This window comes from Arachis hypogaea, chromosome 1 (assembly GCF_003086295.3).
Source record: "Arachis hypogaea cultivar Tifrunner chromosome 1, arahy.Tifrunner.gnm2.J5K5, whole genome shotgun sequence".
Lineage (NCBI taxonomy): Eukaryota > Viridiplantae > Streptophyta > Magnoliopsida > Fabales > Fabaceae > Arachis > Arachis hypogaea.
The window spans coordinates 104,933,029-104,954,021 of record NC_092036.1 but is presented as its reverse complement, the minus strand read 5'-3'; the positions used below and the strand labels follow the sequence as shown (position 1 = coordinate 104,954,021).

At 32.7% G+C, this 20,993-nt stretch overlaps 1 protein-coding gene across 1 annotated transcript; it reads left to right on the top strand.

The window, feature by feature from the left end:
* The first annotated feature begins 13,411 nt into the window (after positions 1 to 13,411).
* LOC140184005 (protein MICRORCHIDIA 6-like) lies at positions 13,412 to 16,759 on the top strand. The gene is made up of 6 exons (XM_072234133.1): positions 13,412 to 13,618; positions 13,909 to 14,016; positions 14,915 to 15,060; positions 15,146 to 15,282; positions 15,569 to 15,648; positions 16,368 to 16,759. Exons 2-6 carry the CDS (start codon positions 14,000 to 14,002, stop codon positions 16,369 to 16,371), a joined length of 384 nt encoding a protein of 127 aa, XP_072090234.1. The 5' UTR covers positions 13,412 to 13,618; positions 13,909 to 13,999; the 3' UTR covers positions 16,372 to 16,759.
* Positions 16,760 to 20,993: the final 4,234 nt, after the last annotated feature.

The following is a 20,993-nucleotide window of genomic DNA, read 5'->3' as shown; positions in this document are numbered from 1 at the left end:
GAAGAAAATAGATTTCTAAAATCTGAAGTTGAAAAATTAAAAGGAAAGCACATTATGGATCCTTATCATGAGTTAATTGCTGAAAATGAAAGATTAAATGATATGATTAAAAGGCTGAATGGTGACTTGGCAAAATTTGCTCAAGGTTCTAGTAACTTGGACAAATTACTTGCAAGTCAAAGACCATTGTTTGAAAAATCTGGTTTAAGCTACATAGCCAAGGAAGATGCAGTTTCCAATACTCCCTCTATGAAATTTGTGACCTCTTCATCAAATACCAAATCCATACCAAACAAATCAGGTATCGGATATGTTTCAACTTGTGAAGAAAAATATGATGAAGAATACACAAATGAAGCTGAGCCTTCACCAAGAACTGGTCCGAGTTCAAACCGGCCAGGTTTGGGCTACATTTCGAAAAATGAGGCTGATTTCAAGAAAGCATTTTTTTACAACAAAACCTCATTTTCGAACGGTAAAAATGTTCAAAGAAATTCTGGTGAAAATGCTTTCACAAAGAGGAATAACTCAAATAAAAATCAGTTTGCCAAAAGAAATACATCTTCTCCAAAAACCAGAAAATTTCAAAACTTTAATCATTTCAAGCAATATAATTCATATCAGTTTCAGCAACACACACCAGAAAATCATTGTGTAAATTGCAAGAAATTTGGTCACTCATATGCACAATGCTTCATTGAAAAGAGAGTTGTAGGAAACAAAGTCTACAATGTTGTTTGTGATTTCAATACACTTGGGCAGCCAAGATGGATTAACTTCAAAGGATCCAAATTAATTTGGATACCTAAGGCTACTTGAAACTCATCATGCAGATTTGCCTAGCATCCAAGAACAAAAAGGACATGTGGTATATGGACAGTGGATGTTCAAGGCACATGACTGGAAGGTCAACCTACTTCATCAAACTGAATAAGTATGATGGAGGTTTTGTGACCTTTGGAGATGATGGTAAAGGTAAAATCATTGCTGTTGGAAAAGTAGGTACTGAGCAATCTACTTTCATTGATGATGTGCTTTTGGTTTGTGGTTTAAAGCACAATCTTTTAAGTATAAGTCAGCTGTGTGATTTAGGATATTTAGTTATTTTCAAAAGGCTTGAATGCTGTGTTATTAATGAAAAGACAAATAAAGTGATGTTTATTGCCAAGCGTTTCAATAATATGTATGGACTTACTTTTGATGAACTAAAGGATCAAAATGTAGCTTGTCTTCACTCTAAAGAATCTGAAAAGTGGTTGTGGCATAAGAGATTGGGCCATGCAAGTATGTTTCAAATAAACAAACTTGTAAGGAAAGAATTAGTTAGAGGTCTTCCTTTGATAAAGTTTGACAAAGACATCACTTGTGATGCTTGCCAAATGGGAAAACAAACAAAAAGTTCTTTTAAACCTAAGGAAGACATTTCTACTAAAAGACCACTTGAGTTGCTACACATTGATTTATTTGGTCCAACAAGAACTCAAAGCCTAGGTGGTAAACATTATGGTTTAGTAATTGTGGATGACTATACTAGGTTTGGTTGGGTTTTATTTCTTGCACACAAAAATGAAGCCTTTTCGGCCTTTGAACCTTTTTGCAAGAAAATTCAAAATGAAAAGGATTTGAAAATCTCTTCTATAAGAAGTGATCATGGAACTGAATTTGAAAATAGTTTGTTTGAAACCTTTTGTGAGGAATTTGGAATATCTCACAACTTCTCTTGTCCAAGAACACCACAACAAAATGGTGTTGTGAAAAGAAGAAATAGAAGCATACAAGAGATGACAAGAGCTATGCTTTGTGAGAGTAATGTTCCAAAATTCCTTTGGGCTGAAGCGGTTAACACAGCTTGCCACATTTTAAATAGAACAATCATAAGGAAATTTTTGAAGAAAACCCCTTATGAACTTTGGAAAGGCTACCCACCAAACTTAGATTACTTGCACATCTTTGGATGCAAATGTTTTGTTTTAAATAACAAAGAAAATTTGGAAAAATTTGAACCAAAGGCTTATGAGTGTTTGTTTGTAGGATATTCCACAACTAGTAAAGCTTATAGGATTTATCATCAAGATGCTAGAATTATTGAAGAGTCCATACATGTTACATTTTGTGATACTAACTTGGTGCAAAGCATTTTGGAAGATTGTGATGCAGGAAATCAAGCTCAAAAGGAGGATGAAACTGCTCAAAATCATGGAAAAGAAAATTCTGGACAAGCTGAACCAGAAACTGCAAATGCTGAAAATTCAAGAGACAATTCCATTTTTGTCTCATGAATTTGAAAGAAATCCTGCAGCCAGCAGCGCCCAGAATCCCTTGGTGACTGAATCTGCCTCCAAGTCCACCAGACCTCATGAGTGGAGATTATTGAAGAATTATCCTGAGGAATTTGTCATTGGGGACGTCTCTCATGGAGTGCAAACAAGGTCTTCTACTAGAAAAGAAAATGAAGGATCCAACATAGCCCTTCTATCACAAATAGAGCCTCAAAACATCAAGGAAGCACTCAGTGACCCTTTTTTGGTTAAAGTTATGGAGGATGAGCTTCTTGAGTTTGATAAGAACAAAGTATGGACTTTGGTTCCAAGGCCTAGTGGAAAGAAAGTGACCGGCACCAAGTGGATATTCCGGAACAAGTTGGGAGAAGATGGTAGCATTGCAAGGAACAAGGCAAGGCTAGTGGCACAAGGATATGACCAAGAAGAAGGAATAGACTTTGATGAATCCTTTGCCCCTGTTGCCCGAATGGAAGCCATAAGACTTATCTTAGCTTATGCTGCATTTTGTGGATTTAAATTATATCAAATGGATGTGAAATGTGCATTTTGAATGGTGTGATAGATAGAGAAGTTTATGTGGAGCAGCCTCCTGGTTTTGAAAATAAAGAGCACTCTAATCATGTTTTTAAATTGTCTAAAGCTCTCTATGGCTTAAGACAAGCTCCTAGAGCTTGGTATGAAAGACTTAGCTCTTTTCTTTTGAAAAATAGTTTTCAAAGAGGCACCACCGACACAACTCTATTTATCAAGAATTCTAATGATTCTTTTATCCTAGTCCAAATATATGTTGATGACATTATTTTTGGATCAGCCAATGAATCCCTTTGTTCTGAATTTGGAAAACTCATGACAAGTGAATTTGACATGAGTATGATGGGTGAACTTAATTTTTTCCTTGGGCTGCAAATTAATCAAACTGAAAACGGTATTTTCATTCATCAAGAAAAGTATGCCAAGGAATTAGTTAAGAAATTTGGCCTTGAAAATGCCAAACCCATGGGAACTCCCATGCACCCTAATTCAAAATTAGATAAGGGAGAAACTGAGAAAGATGTTGATGAGACTAGGTATAGAGGAATGATTGGTTCTCTTATGTACTTAACTTCCTCTAGACCCGATATTGTGCAAAGTGTTGGATTGTGTTCTAGGTTCCAATCCAAACCAACAGAGTCACATCTTTCGGCAGTTAAAAGGATCATTAGATATGTTCATGGCACATCCAATTTTGGTCTTTGGTATCCTAAGATTGATGATTTTTCTGCAGTTGGTTATTGTGATGCAGATTTTGCTGGTGATAGAGTTGATAGAAGGAGCACTTCTGGTTTATGTTGCTTCCTTGGAAAGTCCTTAAATGTTTGGTCAAGTAAGAAGCAACCAACAGTGGCCTTATCCACTGCAGAGGCTGAGTATATAGCTGCTTCTTCTTGTTGTTCTCAGCTTTTATGGTTAAAAACACAGCTCGCTGATTACAAATTAAAGGCTGAAAATATACCCCTGATGTGTGATAATATGAGTGCCATTAATATTTCTAAAAATCCAATTTTTCACTCTAGGACTAAGCATATTGAAGTGAAATTTCACTCAATAAGAGAACATGTCCAAAAGGGGGACATTTGCATTCAATTTGTTAAATCAGAGGAGCAATTAGCAGATATTTTTACAAAACCATTAGCTGAGGATAGATTCTGCATGCTTAGGACTTGTCTAGGAATTCTGAGTTATGATTCTTTATTTGAAAAATGCTGATGCACTTGCTGGAGCTTTTTGTCTCATGAACAGGTATGAGACAATTCTGGGCAGGTGATGAACGCTTCCTTCAAGTCAGCGTGTTCTGGGCTTATTGCTAGTGAAAAATCAATCTGGGCCAACCTCAATTCAGATCTGAGTTGTCCTATGTATTTCATTAATTCAAACCACATCTGGGCTCAACATGAATGTTACATTCTTGCTTGCTTATTTTGTTTATGACTTGTGTGTTTAAGTTTTCTTTAAAAGTTTTTTTGTGGCCTGAAATGGTTTTTAATCCAACTTAATTTTTTTTGACTTTGGTTCAGTTTAATTTTTGTTGTCTTTCAAAATTTAAAATTAATTTCATGTTTTTAATTCAAAATCCAATAAAATCTTTCTTTTATGAGGTCATGTCTTTTCAAGTCTTTTCAAATGGTGATACAGTTGCATGGTTTTAGAAATCCACTTTTTGGGTACGGTTACCAACACTCCCTCTCTTCCCTCCATAACTTCTCCACACACTCTTCGGTTTCTTCCCACTCACTTTACTGCTTCTCTTCCCTCAAAAGATTGAAACTAACCAAATGAGGAAGAAAACCATTGCAAAAAGGGCTCCTCGTGAGAAGATTTATAAGCTACCCACAAAGCCTTCCACTCGCTCTCAAGACCGGACCTTTACCCCTTCTCCTTCTCCTCCTACCTCTCCTCCTCGCTGCGACCCCATGGCTCGGACCAAAAACACTCCAAGGATTCCTGCCTCTGTCAAGCCGACGCCACCACCAAAGGCCACACCTTCCAAGCCTAGCTCTTTAAAACCGAGTTCAGCAAAGCCTAGCTCCTCCAAAGGCAAACGTCCGGCGACTGAGGAACCTATTCCCGAACCAAAACAACCCAAATCTAGGTCGGTTCCAATGCGCTCTCAACGAGGTAACACTCGAGTCCCTCTCAAAAATGTTAAAGAACCAGAAATTGGACCTTTTGATCACAAAGCTCATTTTTTGACCTCTCATTCAAACTATAATTCCTATAGATTCAAATCTGCCATGAATAATGATTTTTATGAGGGAGTCATCCAGTATCGTACCCTATGCTCTTCATTTCTCGCTGACTTGCCATCTTTGAAAAGAAAAGGTTTTCCTTTTGTTGACAACTTAATTTTTCTGGACTGGGATCACCTTTTTGACATCAAAAAACCTGTTTATCCCTTGTTGGTCAAAGAGTTTTATGCAAACATGACTTATCATGAAGGCACTGCTCATTCGTATGTCAATGGACGAGATATCATTTTAAACAATGAGACCATCAGTGAAGCTTTGAAGTATACTGATGTTGGGCCTTGTGCCTACACGTCAGTTAAGTGGGATGAAGGAGTTGGTGTTTCTTACAATGATGCCCTGGTTAGTATTTGTGAACATGTCTCCTTAATAGATGGCATTACACCCACACACAAAGTCCTAGGATATGAACGTGCTCAGTTGCACCAAATGGTCAACCACATTATACTTCCCCAAAGTGGTTCATATCAAAGGGTTTCATACACTGACACTCTTGTTTTATATGCTATTCTCACCAAAACTGAAATTTCATTTGCATATTTGATGGTTAGATACATGTTTGATTCTGTTAGAAGTGAAAAGGACAAAGCTCTTCCTTATGGCATGTTTCTAACTTGTATTTTTGAGTATTTTGGTGTTGACTTGACCAATGAGAAATATGAAAATAGACATTCATATCTAAAGGGAGGTGGTTCAGTGAAACAGAACAAAGGACCCACTAGATCTGGAAGAATTGTCCTAGATGATGAAGATGATGATTTTGTTCCTGAGGATTCTCCTGCTCCTTCCACTGAGGGAACATCCATCTCCACTGGAAAGAAATCGGCTCTGCTAAATGTGGTTAAGGATGTTGCTCAAGAGTTTGTCTCCCAATCAAATCACTTGATTGCCATGAGCAAGGAACAAAGGAAACTAGCTAGCAAGCATGAGAACTTTCTGAAGAAATCGAGGGATAGAGTGGCTGTGCTCATGACCTTCATTGATAACCTTCAAAATGATGAAGACGTTGCCACTGATGTTGAAAAGGAAGCTGCTTCGGAGGAGAGTGGTTCTGATGCCTAGATTTTGTCTCATGAAAACTGTTGCTGCTGCTTTTTTGTCTCATAAATACTCTTTATTTTACTACTGTTGCACTGTTTTATTTTGGATGACTGTAATAACTCTAAATACTACTGCACTGTTGATGGTTTAGTTAGGACTTTGAACTGTGATCTAACCTTTCTTGCAGGATTTGTCTTAATGTTTTTGTTGATCTTGCTAGTCGTCCACCCTTGATGTCAAAAGGGGGAGTAATAGTAGGATAAGTAATTTTTTGATAAGCAATTTTTTGGCATTGATGCAGCTATCAGTATTCCTTTTGAAATTTTTTGTCTAATTGCTGCACTAAAATTTGATGCTACATGCTGAATACTGATGCTGATGATATTAGCTTGATGATTGGGCTGATTATGTGATGTTGCTCATTTGATATTCCTTATACAAGATATAGTGTGAATAGCTCTTTATTGTGATTTCTTTAAGTACAATGTGAAACAGGGACAAAAAAGAAAGCATAAATCCAGGGGGAGCTAATATTGAAAAGGAAAGGGGGAGCAATATAAAAGCAAATGATAAATATCAAAGGGAGTTTCCAAACCTTACTCAAACTCAATTCCTTTTGATTATTGCTTAAATCATGTTTGTCATCAAGGGGGAGATTGTTGAGTTAAGAAATCAACTAAATTAATTAATGATGACAAACATTATTTTTGGGCAAAATAAATAATTAGTGTTAAATGTTAATAAGTATATGTTGCTAATTATTTATTTCATGTTGCAGGCCAAATTCATTTTAAGCAGCCCAAATGGTATAATAATGATTTAGCAAAGCTGATGGGTAAATAAACAAACTCAGCCCAAAAAGAAACAAAGCCAAAGGGTCTGATGGGCCAACCGGGTTGCTTAATGGAAATTAAATCCAAACCCGTATCCATCTCACAAAGCTTCTTTTGTAAGATTGAAGTCTTCTCCCTCTTGAAGTGCAACGTCCCTCTCCTCTCTAATCAAGTCAAATCATGGCATCAGAAAAGTAAGAAAGAGAAAGAGAGAAAAAGGTTCCTCCCTAAGCTAGTAACCAAAGAAGCAAGAGAGAGAGAGTTGAAGCTTGAAGCACAGAAGCTAAAACAGAAACTCCAAGCTAAATCAAGCGTAAGAAAGGTAATCCATCTCATCTTGCATGCATCAGATCTTCATCCTTTCTTCCCAACTCTCTGCTCTATCCGAAAATGGCATTCAAAGGAAAAGTTGATCTCTGTTCTTCACTGCTACAAATCCACGGTCACAAGAAATTCTTGGGGGACCAAGTTGCATCTCTATGGTTCAGATTTGGTTGACCATTGGAAGACAATTTCGGTTACTCCTTCATGGTTTTCGGTCAAGTTGGAAATGTCAGAAGCAAAGGTCATACTTTGATGTTTGAGAAGAAAAAGTGAGCTTGTGGGTTGGTAAAGCTCAGTGCTCAAGGAGTTGACCTAGGAAGATGAACCATCAACATGCAAGGAGATAAAAGAGGTTTGCTGTTCATTCAGAAACCAAGGAGAGAAAACCAGTGAATTGAGGTTTTGTTCTGAGAAGAGCTCTTTGAAGAAGTTCAACTAACTGGACAGTGTAACCTAATCAAAGGTGCATTCCGCCAGTATGAAGAACTGAATCAGAGGCTTGCTATTCTGGTTTTTCGCATAGCACAGAGGCTGTTGATGAAGTCAATCTCCTTCATGTTTTACTGATTGTAATGTACTTTTCCAAGTTTATCTTTCTGTAATTTCTTGTGAGAAAAGGCATTGTGAGAAAGCTCAAGAAAAAGCCATGAGTGGAAAAAGGCTGAGTGAAACACTTGAGAGAAAAGCCTAGAGTTATTTTCAGATTTCTTTAGGATGGTTAAGTGTCTTATATCTTGTACCTGTAAGGTATCCCTTTCTTAGTTGGGTTAGCACTAAGAGGTATGGTTAGGTATTAGCATAGCCAATGTCAAGTTAGGTTAGAACTTGAGTGAGAAAGGATTGGGTCAATCCTGTGTTATTGGTGTATGTAATACTGTTAACTATAGTGAAATTCTTCCATAGTTATGGAGGAGACTGGATGTAGGTTGCATAGCACAAGGCAACCGAACCAGGATACATGCTGGTGTTAGCTTTTCTCTTCTCTGCTATGTTCTGTTTTCTGATATTCATGAGACAAAAATAAATTGTCTCAAAAATTTTCGCTGCTGAGTTCAAACAGAATCAAAACTGCAAATTTGTTTTAAAAGGGTAATAACAGCAACCGAAAAGGAAGGCATAGATTCAACCCCCTTCTCTAAGCCTACCATAACCTTCAAGGAATTTATATGCTAGTGCCTATTCAGCCGCTTTTTTTTATTGTTTTTAAGAAATTAATTTTATTTTTTGTTAATATATCATTCCCTCTTTAAATTTATTAGATAAGTATTTTTTATTTTAATGTTGGCGTGACTTTATTTATATCATATTTTATTAAAATTAAAATTACTAAAAACCAAAATATAATTAAAAAAATAATTGATAATAACATTATCTTGATTCAAAATGAGTATATATAAACCAAAATATACGTTAGTTATTTATAAAAGATAATTTTTACTTAAATGTCATAGATATTCATATTTGTCTTCATCTTTTTTAAGTGATAAGCCAAAATATGAATCTAAATATGAAAAGGCCTTCATTCTTTTATAAATAGTGAAAAATAGAATAAATGAGAATGCTTATTTTTTTCATTTTTAAATATCAAACTATAAGAATAATTAATAAACAAAATAGGAGGATATAAAAATTGTGTATTTAGAAAAAATCTTTCGTAATTTATGATACATCTCCTTATCAATAACTTCTTGAGTTTAGAATAACTGTCAGATTTATTGACCATAAAAATAAAACGCTTCAAGATTATTCAATTAAAAATTATGGGTAACAAAATTAAAATAAAAAATTAAAAACATTATTTATAAATTAACTATTTATAAACGTTATTAAATTTAATTATTTATTTTTAATAGTATTTAATTTAAAGTCGAGATAAAAATTTATATTTAAAGCACTCTCTATCTTCATGCATAATTTCAATTGTTAAAAAATATTTTATTTTTTTTAATTTTATATTTAATTTTTTAAATTATCTTTAATTTTATTATTTTTTCAAAATTATTAATTTATATTTTTATTATATCCCTTACTATATCAAACAATATTCTTTCTCTTACTATTATTCTCTATACATATACCTGTCATGGTCTCATCGTCATTATTATTAATTATATTACCTTATTCTCCTTTTTCATTTTTCCTTCTCCTTCCACCTTCTCTTCACACGACCGTAAGTCTGTAATTAATTATTACCAAATCTTATTATCGCAACTTTTAATCTTGTCTATCACTTTGATTTATAACCATCTATTCTGTTAACTTTTATGAGTTGTTGAAGTTTCGCTAAAAAAAGTAAGACATAAAGCATTTAAAATTTTTATCCAAATTATCAAATTAACTTTTAGAATGTATAAAATTTATAAATTTAAATTAAATAAGATATTAAACAAATTTATTATGTTGTTATTATGTGTAACAAAATCAAAATAAAAATTTAGAAACATTATTTACAAATTAAATATCTATAAATATTATTAGGTTTATTTATTTTTAACAGTATTTAATTTGAATTAAAGATAAAAAATTAGATTCAAAGTATTTTTTATTTTTATACATAATTCTAATTGAAAAAAAATATTTTTTTAAATTTTATTATTCAATTTTTAAAATTATTTTTAATTTTATTATTTTTTAAAATTATTAATTTATATTTTTATTATTGTCTCCGTAGTTATTTAAACCGGACCGAACTGACCGGTTCAACCGAAAAATTAATGAACCAAATCCAATAACGATCCGGTCTGATATTTGGGGCAGTCATTTCTTTTTAATTGTGGTAAGCATTTTTGTTCTAGAAACCCTTTTAGTCACTGTTTTGTTATCATATGCTGAGCTTTTGTGGCGTTACTTGCCATAGGATTGAGTTTTGGATATTACATGTTGCGATTAGAGTTGCTGTGGTTACTGCAAAAGTAGTTTGGAGCTGAGGTTACGGCTTCCGCCGTTGCAGGGCGAGGAAAAACTGAGTTTTGTCGCATAATTGAGTCGTAAACGAGGTAGGGTCGGCGCTTTCTTTAAACTCATTTTATTTTAAAGAATTGTTATAAATCGATATTGATGCAAAAATATATTTTTGGTAATTATGTGAGTTTTATGGATTGAACTAAGTTGTTTTGGATAAATGATTAATTTATTGATTGACTAAATTGGTTTCTGAATTGTGATAAGTCATGCGTACGCGTGCCTCATGCGTGCGCATGACATGCAGTGCGCGACTCACTTAATGCAAAAACGTGATCCGCAATTCTAACCATTTTTGACTCAATCCAACTCATTTTCTAATGCTATTGAACCAAGGATTGAAGAGGGAGGAACCAAGTAGTATTAAGTTTATATTTTTATCATGTTTTAGGTGATTCTAGAGAGAGAAGCTCCAACTTCTCTCTAGAATTCTTAGGGTTTTAGTTTAATTTCTAATCATGTTCTAACTTAGTTTTCTTTACATTTTCTTGTTCTAATTTCTTAGTTGGATAGAGTTCTCTTGTTATTTGTCTTCTTGTTTATGTTATTTTAGTTTTATGAACGCTCTTGTTAATTTCAATTTCTTTTAATGAAATTTGATATTTTATGTTTTCTTGATGTTTGTTTGAGTTATTATTATTGTTTTCTTGCAATTGGTAGTTGTAGTCTTTATTAATTAATTTTTGCAATTTGCCATATTTTACTTTTATGTATTCTAAGTGTTTGCTAAAATGCCTCTTCTAGTTTTAGAATAGATTTTTAGCGCTCTTGGTTTGGTATTAAGGACTTAGATTCCTTGATGTCATTGATGTCCAATGTGATCGGCAATTTAGAGTTGTTAGTTAGTTTTTGGATCAACGATGTCCACTTGACTTCTCCCTCCGATGTTAGAGGATGACTAAGTAGAATTAACCCTTTGCAATTACCATGTTGTAGTCAATGATCTAGGATAGGAAACCTTGACTCTTAATCCCTGTCATGAGTATCTTTTAGCATTTATAGTTCCTTAGTTTTAACTTTACTTTCTTGTTCTTCACACCAAAACCCCAAAAATATCTCATAACCAATAATATGCACATTTTCCTACAATTCCTTTGAGAGATGACCCGAGATCTAATACTCTCGGTATTTTTATTGGTTTGACTTAAGTGACAAACAAATTAAATTTTGATTCGAGTCAACTGTCGGTTTGGAACTATACTTCGATGAGATTATTTTTGTGAAAATTCTAAACCGATTTTTGTCTTGCGTCACTAGGCTGTTATAATTTACCTCTTTTCTTTTTTAAGGATTTTTGTCTTTGGAACCAACATGTCTACCATGCTTTTGGCGTGTATTTGTTTCCGTGGCCATTTGTCCAACTGGGACATCAATTTGAATTGAAACATTTTCAGCTAGTATATAGGATTTAGTTATCCTTTTCGTATCAGAAAATGCATCAGGAAATTCATTTGTTATTCTTTGTAAATGTATAATCTTTTAAACTTTTAGTTCACATTGTTCTTATCGAGGATCTAAATGCATCAAGGATGATGCATTTCAATTAAATTCTTTTTTAAGAAGCTTATTTTTCTCCCTAGTGTTGAAAATATTAATTCATTAAAATGACAATCTACAAATCGAACTTTTAAATATATTTCCTGTTTGTATCTCAAGATACCTTACTATAGAGGAAGAATCATATCCAACATATATCTCCAATTTTCTTTGGAATCCCGTTTTGGTGCAATTAGGCATGGCAATTGGAACATATATCACACACCGAATATTCTCAATGGAAAACATTTGGCTGTTGACAAAAAACTAACTGCAGATGAGAGAATTGGTGGTAACTTGTTAGCCCTAAATGAATAAGTGTTGCGGCATGTAAAATAGCATGCCCCAAACCGAGGTGGGAGATTTGTTCTCATAAGTAAGGGTCTAGCAATCAATTTAAGCCGTTCAATAAGTGACTCTACTAGTTCATTTTATGTATAACATGAGCTACTGGATGTTCAACACATATACCATTGGCCATACAATAAGCATTAAAAGTTTGAGAGGTGAATTCACCAGCATTATCAAGACGAATTATTTTGATTGGATTTTTTGTAAAATATGCTTTTAATTGAATAATTTGAGCAAGTAATCTTGCAAATGTCAGGTTGGAGAAGACAATAAGCAAACGTGTGACTATCTTGAAGATGTATCTATTAGAACCATAAAATATCTAAAATATCCATATGGTGGATGAATTGGTCCACAAATATTGCCTTGAATCCTTTCTAGAAATTCAAGATACTCAAATCCGATCTTTACTGGTGATGGCCTTAAAATTAGTTTTTCCTGAGAACATGCAACACAACAAAATTTACTAAATTTAAAAATCTTCTAGTTCTTTAGTAAATGTCCATGAGAGATTTCTATAATTCTTCGCATCATAGTTGTCCCAGGATGACCCAATCGGTCATGCCAAATAATGAACTCATTCGAATTAGTAAACTTCTAGTTTACAATAGCATATGATTCAGCAGCACTAATTTTAGTATAATATAACCCAAATGATGCATGATCATCTTTTGTTGCTTTCTTTATTAATTCTTTGAATAAAGTTAGTGATTTTCTTGTTATAATTGAGATTTTTATGCTTTAATCAATATTTCTTGGAGTTGTTTTGAGCTTTGGTATGTGTAGAAAATTGTAAAAGATTTTAGGCAAGAACAAAGGAGGAGAAGGACAACCAAAAAAGCTCCTGAGAGAACCAAAAAAAGTGACATGCAAAAGGAAGCAATCTCCAGAGAACCAAGAAAGGAAACAAGCCCCCAAATAAGTGCAAAGTGAATTTGCAAATACTGTCAATTCTGAGGCCTCAAGAAATGCAAGAAATGCAAATTAGGCCATGCGTTGAACGTGTCCCTTCTTACGTCTAATGCACTTCATGGGCCAACTTCCAGGGATATCACAATCCTTCACCAAACTCTCCAACTTCAAGTACTTGCTTTGTTGACCCATGATCAAGTATTCAAGTTGCAAGCCCATGATCTCAACAAAGTAACACAGTAAGTTTTGAATTTCAAATACAAGGAAGATTACTAGTTAGTTAAGAATTATTAGAAAAGATTTGATTAAGATATAATTTGATTCTGTTTTGATATAGTTTGAATTCGAATTTTAGACTATTATTTTAGGTTTTTAAAATAAGTTCAGGAACTGGTCCACGGACAACACATCTTACAACACACGTTACTTCATTGTTTTTGTTTTCAAGCATACCAGGAGAAACTAATCTCCTCAGTTAAGGTTAGGAGCTCTATTTACTTTAATGAATTAATATTATTGTTTTTCTAACTTTTTAATTTACAGCCTTATTGGCAGGTTGTGAGCTATCTGAGAAGTAGAGGCAGAGGAGTTGTCGGTAAGCAGAAAATAACTTGAGAATATTTTTATCCTCTTTATATGAGAGATAAATATGTTCTTGCGGGAGCACATGTTTAACAAGTTCAATTGCATGAACTTATATAAAATGGAATGCAAGTCAATATCAAACAATGATAGTAGACCGAATTTATTGTGCTTTTACAGTTTACTTTATTTGAGTATGTAATCGAAGATGTTACACTTGTGTTCGTTCACCTGATAATTATTTGTTAGAGATGTAATCAATTTGTGGTGGATAGGTGCCTGACTATGTTAGTCTTGTGCCAGGTGTTCTGAAAGCAGATTTTATTCAGCCTACTCATAATAAGCAAGATTTTGAGAGGACTTCCTTGTTTGCAAAGCTTGAACATCGCTTGAAATGACGTGGGAATACTGGTATGATGTTTTTGTGTTGGTGGTCATTTGACATCATGGGTTGCTGAAATAATATACTCCTGGTTGTATATTCTACTCTTAGAAATGAAGTGTTAGTAATTTCTTGATATCCATTAACAAAAAATATCTTCAATATATCTTACATCATATCCATGATGGTATCTTCAAATTGATTTTATATATCTCTATTTTATTACTTCATTTCTCATTATTTTATGAAAATTGATATATTTTAATATTTTTCAATGTCTTTTCTCGCATTTCTTTCTTCCTTTTGGAAGTGAATTCAGTATGATAGTGAGGTTGTGTTTGATTTGATGTATTGTTAAACTTAATATTGAATAGTTTAGAATATAGTTTTCTTTATTATATAGTATAATGAAAAATGCAAAACTATCAAAATAACCAACAAAAATAGAGGATCATATATTGTTCAACTTTTAAATTTCATTAAATTAGTTAAAAGGATATTAACTATATTAAAATAAATCATATATAATATTTAATATAATTTATAATTTCAAATAATTAAAAGAGCTTTTAGTAATTAGCTCTAAAATAATAAAGGTCTAGTTTAATGGTATTCTCTCAAATTAATTGTACTTTACTTTTAGTTACATAGTTGCTTAAGTTAGATTAGAATTATTAGTGATAGTGTGAGGATAACCGTTTGTTATAATGAAACATTTTATACAATATTGTACCAAACTTGGTATGCTTTTATCCTAATATAATTACAAAAATAATCTCTATAGTCGATAATGCAGTCAAGTCTGAATTTTCATTTCGTTGTTGGATGTATAATCCATACTCCCGATTTATGCACTCGAGGATTGTTGAATTAACAATTGTTAAGCATTAATATTTGTCATGCCTGGATACTTATCAAATTTTGTAGGGATTGTCATTGTCAACTACTTGGGTATCAGAAAAAGAGGCCTAAGTCTCAGGTCCCCATTGATACTTTGCCGCCAAAACCACCTGGCTTTGAAATACCGGTGGCATTGAACAAAAGTACCTATCCACATAGCACGTTTGAGCAAGGTAACTGCTTATTTTAGAAACAAGATTTCCCATTGCTAGCTTAATCACTATTATCCAAACTGATGATTTCTCATTGTGGTTCAAGTATCTCCTACTAAGAGGAAAGAGAGACATGGATCTATGGACCTTCATAAGATGAAAAAGCAAACAAGGAAACAGGATTTCTCAACAAGTGTTGGTTGGAATGATGAGAATATACAGGGCTGCATTAGAATGTTGATTGTAATGTTTTGACTTTGGTTTGTTGATATTCATGCATGTTATTTTAGGAAACTTTTTTATCCAAACATTTTCCAAGTTATTATTCTAATTACAAGTAATACTACTCAAACAAAGAGTCTTTATATTCTAGTCATTTTTATCTTGTCCTTTATTATTATTATTATTATTTGGAGAACTACTGCCATTTCTCCTTTTGTTCCACTTGATTTCCTTAGATTTCATGCTCTGGCATTGTAAATCATTGAAATTTGTTTTAATGGTTCTTCCACCCTTGCTTTTTGTGTAGACTACTGCATGTTCTGAAGACCAGGAGGAAGACCAAGGCGCTATACACTTGATACAAGTGAACACAGAACTCCGTGCAAGGTGAATAAAAAAAAAATTACTTACATAGTCATTGCCAGTACTTGATTACTTGGAATGCAGTTATACAATTCTTGTTGCTACATGCCATATTTATAATTCTTACCTTATCTGGAATTGAGCAACACCCATTGTTCTTGCCTTGGCATCTAAAATATAGCATGGCAGCTCTATGATGCAAAGACTCGTTCTCTTTATTCCCCTTCCCCTGCAGCCTGCAGGTGTTTGGAATTTGAAAAGACAAATGAAGAACTTTGTCACAAGGTAGTTAATTCTTACCCAGTTGTTAAGGGTACTGGGATACAATCAGAAAACTCCCTTTCAGTTTTCTTCCCTCTTTTTCATATTTATCAAAGGACGTTGCTGAATTTACATCGTAGTTTCACATAACCATCACCACAAAATATAGAGACAAAACAGTGTAGCCGAAGCCGTAGCCTGTAGGGATCCAAAGTTTCTAGAGATGGCCCCATAGTTTTACCGTTCATATGTTTTTTGTGTTAATGTCTATCTATAGACAATTGCCCCACTCAGTCGGTTGTTGTCAATGTCTCTCTAACCCAGTTGTACAGAAATCTCACGAGAGGATTGAAATCTAGCCAATTTTTTTCAGTTTGTGCATTTATTTGGAATCTGTTAAATTTAGAACCTTCCATAGAATGAAAATCTTGTTGTTCGACCTTTTCAATTTTGACCTATCAAGAGGAATCATGGTTTTACAGGTGACAGAGCTTAGAAGCAAAATTCAAGACGCTAAGCTTGAGTATAATAGCCTTTTGTCTCAAGTGCACAACCAGGACCTGATGCTAACATGTAGTGTAGATGGTAAACCTCTTGCAGCCTAGCTTTGTTTCTCCAGAATTTGTTTTTTTGGTGGAAGGTTCTCTAGTTTGAAACAATGTTGTATGATATGGGGATGGATTCTTCATGTGAAAATATAAACATGGTCATGTGCAGATTTTTTTGGCCCCAATATAGCTCTCGCAAGAGAATATAATATATAGTGAAAGTTATGTGAGAGTTTAGCCCAGTCTATATAGATAGCTATTTTTACCTGTAATTATATGAAAGTAAGATACATCCTAATATCTAGCTTTTTGTAGATATATGATACTATGAGCTTTAAGTAATTAATGCCATTCTATAAATGAGGATAGAGTTGAGCTTCTCTACCACTCCCCCTAAAGGGATTCCTTTGGATCCTTACAAGTTACATTCTTATGGTTTTGTTGGATCATGTGAAACGGTTTGTACTAAATGCACATGGCTTTCTCATCTCTAGAAAAAATGTTTGGTTTTCTCATCCGAATTCCAAGATCTTGGTTTGGTCTTTAAAATATTGAAATTGATATCACAGTTTTTTAAACAAGCTTTTGACACTTATTTAATACTGCTAAATCAAGTTGTCGGCAACTATTATTGCTAATTTGCTATTCATCTTATTGGTATAATGGTATCATGTTGATTTGGTGGAAATTTATCATATATCCAAGAAAATGTTAGTTTTGTTTAACCTTTTTAAAATATTAGTTTTTAAAATTAAATTATCATAAATATTCAAGTATTGAAAACAATATCTATGGGGAACTAAAATATAAGGACTTACATTTTTGTATAACAAAGAAAAAAGTTAACAAAACCTCAACTAAAGTTTATTTTTACCAAAAACAGTTTAATATATTGAAAATTATTATATTTAGGAACTTTGTCGTGGGAAAATGATAGAGAAGACACAAATTTGGAATCAACAATGAATACATACAAACAATGGCGTATCACACAATTTTTCACTAGTGTGTTTGAACTTGAAGTCAGCGTTTGATGATGTACCAGTACTGTTCCCGCTAACTAAAATGTTTAAAAACACAAACTTTGTGGGAAAAGAGAAAAAAAAAACTTAACAGTTTATATGTTTGTATTATCCACACCTTCGTTTTTGATATCAAAGAAGCATATTGCTGCTGTTGTTGTTGCCATTGAATTATTCTTCTTATCTGGTGAAGGAATCAACCCAAAGGAGGAAGAGTTCACGTTCGTGTTCCAATACTCACCATTCCCTGTTTTACTATTATTGTTATGGGAAAAAAACAGATAGGTCCTAACTTTTTAAATTTTTGACAAATACATTTCTGACAAAATTTAAATACAAAAAAGTCTCTAACTTTAATAAACGGAGGACAATTTAGTCCTTCCGTTTATTTGTCTCTCATATACCAAACAGAACTGGATGACGTGGCTGAAACGATGTCCAAGTATCCGTTACGGTGCCACGCTGGAAGGGGAATAAAGTTCGAAGGACAAATAAGTTTTTGACGTCATTTTGTAAATAAAGTTCGAAGGACAAATAGGTCCTTGAGAATTTTTTTTCATTATGCTTCTATTATGAGAATTTAGTTTATAAAATTATGCTTGTATTTTGAAATCTAGTTAACTTGTTGTATTCTGCAATTTAAATTATTTGTATTAAAATTGCAGAAATTGGACTTGTTCTGTTTCAACTTTTTTTTTTTTCTTAAATTGCATTAGTTCAGTTTTAGTGCATTTGTATATTATATTAGAATTTGTTAAATTGCATTAGTTCAGTTTTCATCATACCAGTGGCATTAGTTAGTATCAGTTCATTTATGCATCAAGTTAGCATTAGTTCATTTGTGCATCATTCATGTATTAAGTTAGCATTAGTGCATTTGTGTATTATATTAGAACTGATATTTTTATCCATAATAACATTACGAGAATAATTTTTTTAAAATTTATAGTTCACTTTGTTCTAACAGTATAAATTATGCATGACACAAAAGATTTATAAAATAAAACTACTTTTACAAAAAAGTCGTAAGTTGACAAAAGTTTCTGACTAAAAAGACCAATATATCTGCAGATAAAAAATTAAATAATAAGATTTTTAGTTATTATTTTTATATGAAAATGTCTAATTTTTTTATTAATAATTAATTTTAACATTCGTTATCTAAAATTTAAAATAATTTAATGTGTATACTTTTACATTTAAAATATTTTAATTGTAAAAAAATATCGAATGACATATTTTGATTTGTCAAATTACTAATATAAAATATAATTATATATAGAGTAAAAATAGTAGAGAGAAATATAAAAATGGAGAGAGGTAGACGAGAGAATTTAGGAAAGGAGTTTATTAATTTTGAAAAAAAATTCTCAAGGACCTATTTGTCCTTCGAACTTTATTTGTAAAATGAGGTCAAGGACTTATTTGTCCTTCGAACTTTATTCCCCTTCTAGCGTGGCACCGTAACGGACACCTGGACACTGTTTCAGCCACGTCAGCCAATTCCGTTTGGTATATGATAGGCAAATAGACGAAATGACTAAATTGTCCTCCGTTTGTTAAAATTAAAGACTTTTTGTATTTAAATTTTATCAGAAATGTATTTATCAAAAATTTAAAAAGTTAGGACCTATCTGTCTCTTTCCCTATTGTTATTAGCACATTTTGCAGCCACCATCTGAACTTGAAATGGAAACTTTCCTCCAATTGCACCATATCCTCAGTATGATGTAAATCATAACCAAACATATCACTGTGGAAGTGAAAGCAATCTATTATATATATATATATATATATAAAAGTATCGTTTTTGTCCCAACGTTTGGAGTAAATTTTATTTGTGTTCCTAATGTTTAAATCGTCCTATTTGTATCTCTAACGTTTGTAAAAGTGATTCAATGTTATCCTGCCGTCAATTACACATCATGAACGCTTTAGTTTGAATTTTAAAAATCTCTTCTTAAAGTTAGAATACAAATGTCTGGGATAGAATCGATGATCCACTCCAAAAAAGAGCTCATCAAAAATTGAAATTAATTCCTACAATATTTACATAATTCACTTTTCTAGAGACATAATTAAATCTAAACATAAATAGTAGGTATAATATTAAAATCAAACACATCTAAGTGAGACATAATTGAGAATGAATACATCCAAGTGAGAATAATTGAAAAATATAATCTGATTTGTTAGTATAATTGATAGTAGGATGACATTGAATAATTTTTATAAACGTTATATATACAAATAGGATGATTTAAACGTTAGGGACACAAATAGGACTTACCCCAAACGTTGAGGACAAAAACTATACTTTACAACCAAAATGTGGCACATGTCACTTTCTCATTGCAATTAAAATCAAATTTTTCTCTTCAAAATTAAAGAGTTCTATCTAGGGATGTACATGGTCCGGCCCAGACTGAAGACCCGGCCTGGCCTCGAACACTTTAGGGACTAATTTGGTGTGGTTTCATCGGGTCTAGGGCCGGATAAGGGTCTCAAAAATAGACCCGGTCATTATTTCGGGTCGAGTCCGGACCATGGCTCGGGTCATCCGAAATCAGCCCGGTGGCCCGGTCATCATACACAATTAATATTTTGTGTTATTAGTGATGGATGATGGCTATTCTTATGTGAAATTTAAGTATTGTAAACCTTAATATTTTGTGTTATTAGTTATTATAAGACTATAAATTAATGTTTTATCTTTAAAATGCATAAGATTTTAGACTAATTAATACATAATATTGTGTTATTTGTATTGATTTAAATATTTGGTGTTATTAGACAATATTAATATTGATTATAGTTATGCTTTAATTTTAAAGAAGAGTTGGTTCTTGTTTTATTTTTCTAAGTGAATTTTACCATGTCAAATAATGGTTAGAGTATTGAAAATTTGGATATTTTCACATGCTAACTTATAAGAAGGTACCAAGGTAATATAATGTTAACGGCCCGGTTTTTACCCGATATAATCGTGGCCCGAAAGTGTATATGTTTTATCGGATCTAGGGTCGAGTTCGGGTATAATAAATAGGCCCGGTATATATTTCGGGTCGGGTCTGGGTCACATCAAACCCGGTTTCGCCCGACCCATGCACACCCCTAGTTCTATCCTCTTTCCTACTAATTTTACAACAAAAATGTACCACATGTCACTCCCTTATTACAATTAAAATCAAATCTTTCCTCCAAAATTAAAGAATTCTTCCTTTATTCCTACTAATTTTACAATCAAAATGTGCCACATGTCATTTTTTCATTGCAATTAAAATGTGCAACATCACATTCTTTAATTATATTAAAATTAAAATTAAAATATTAAAATTAAAATTAAAATATAACTATATTATATATTGTGTTATATTATATATTATTATCTAATTTAATAACAAAATGTGTCACATGACATTTTTATTAAATTTAAGAGAAAATATTTTCTTCTAAAATTAATAAACTCCCTTCCTAAATTCTCTCATATACCTCTCTCCATTTTTTCTATTTCTCTCTACCCTTCTCACTTTATATA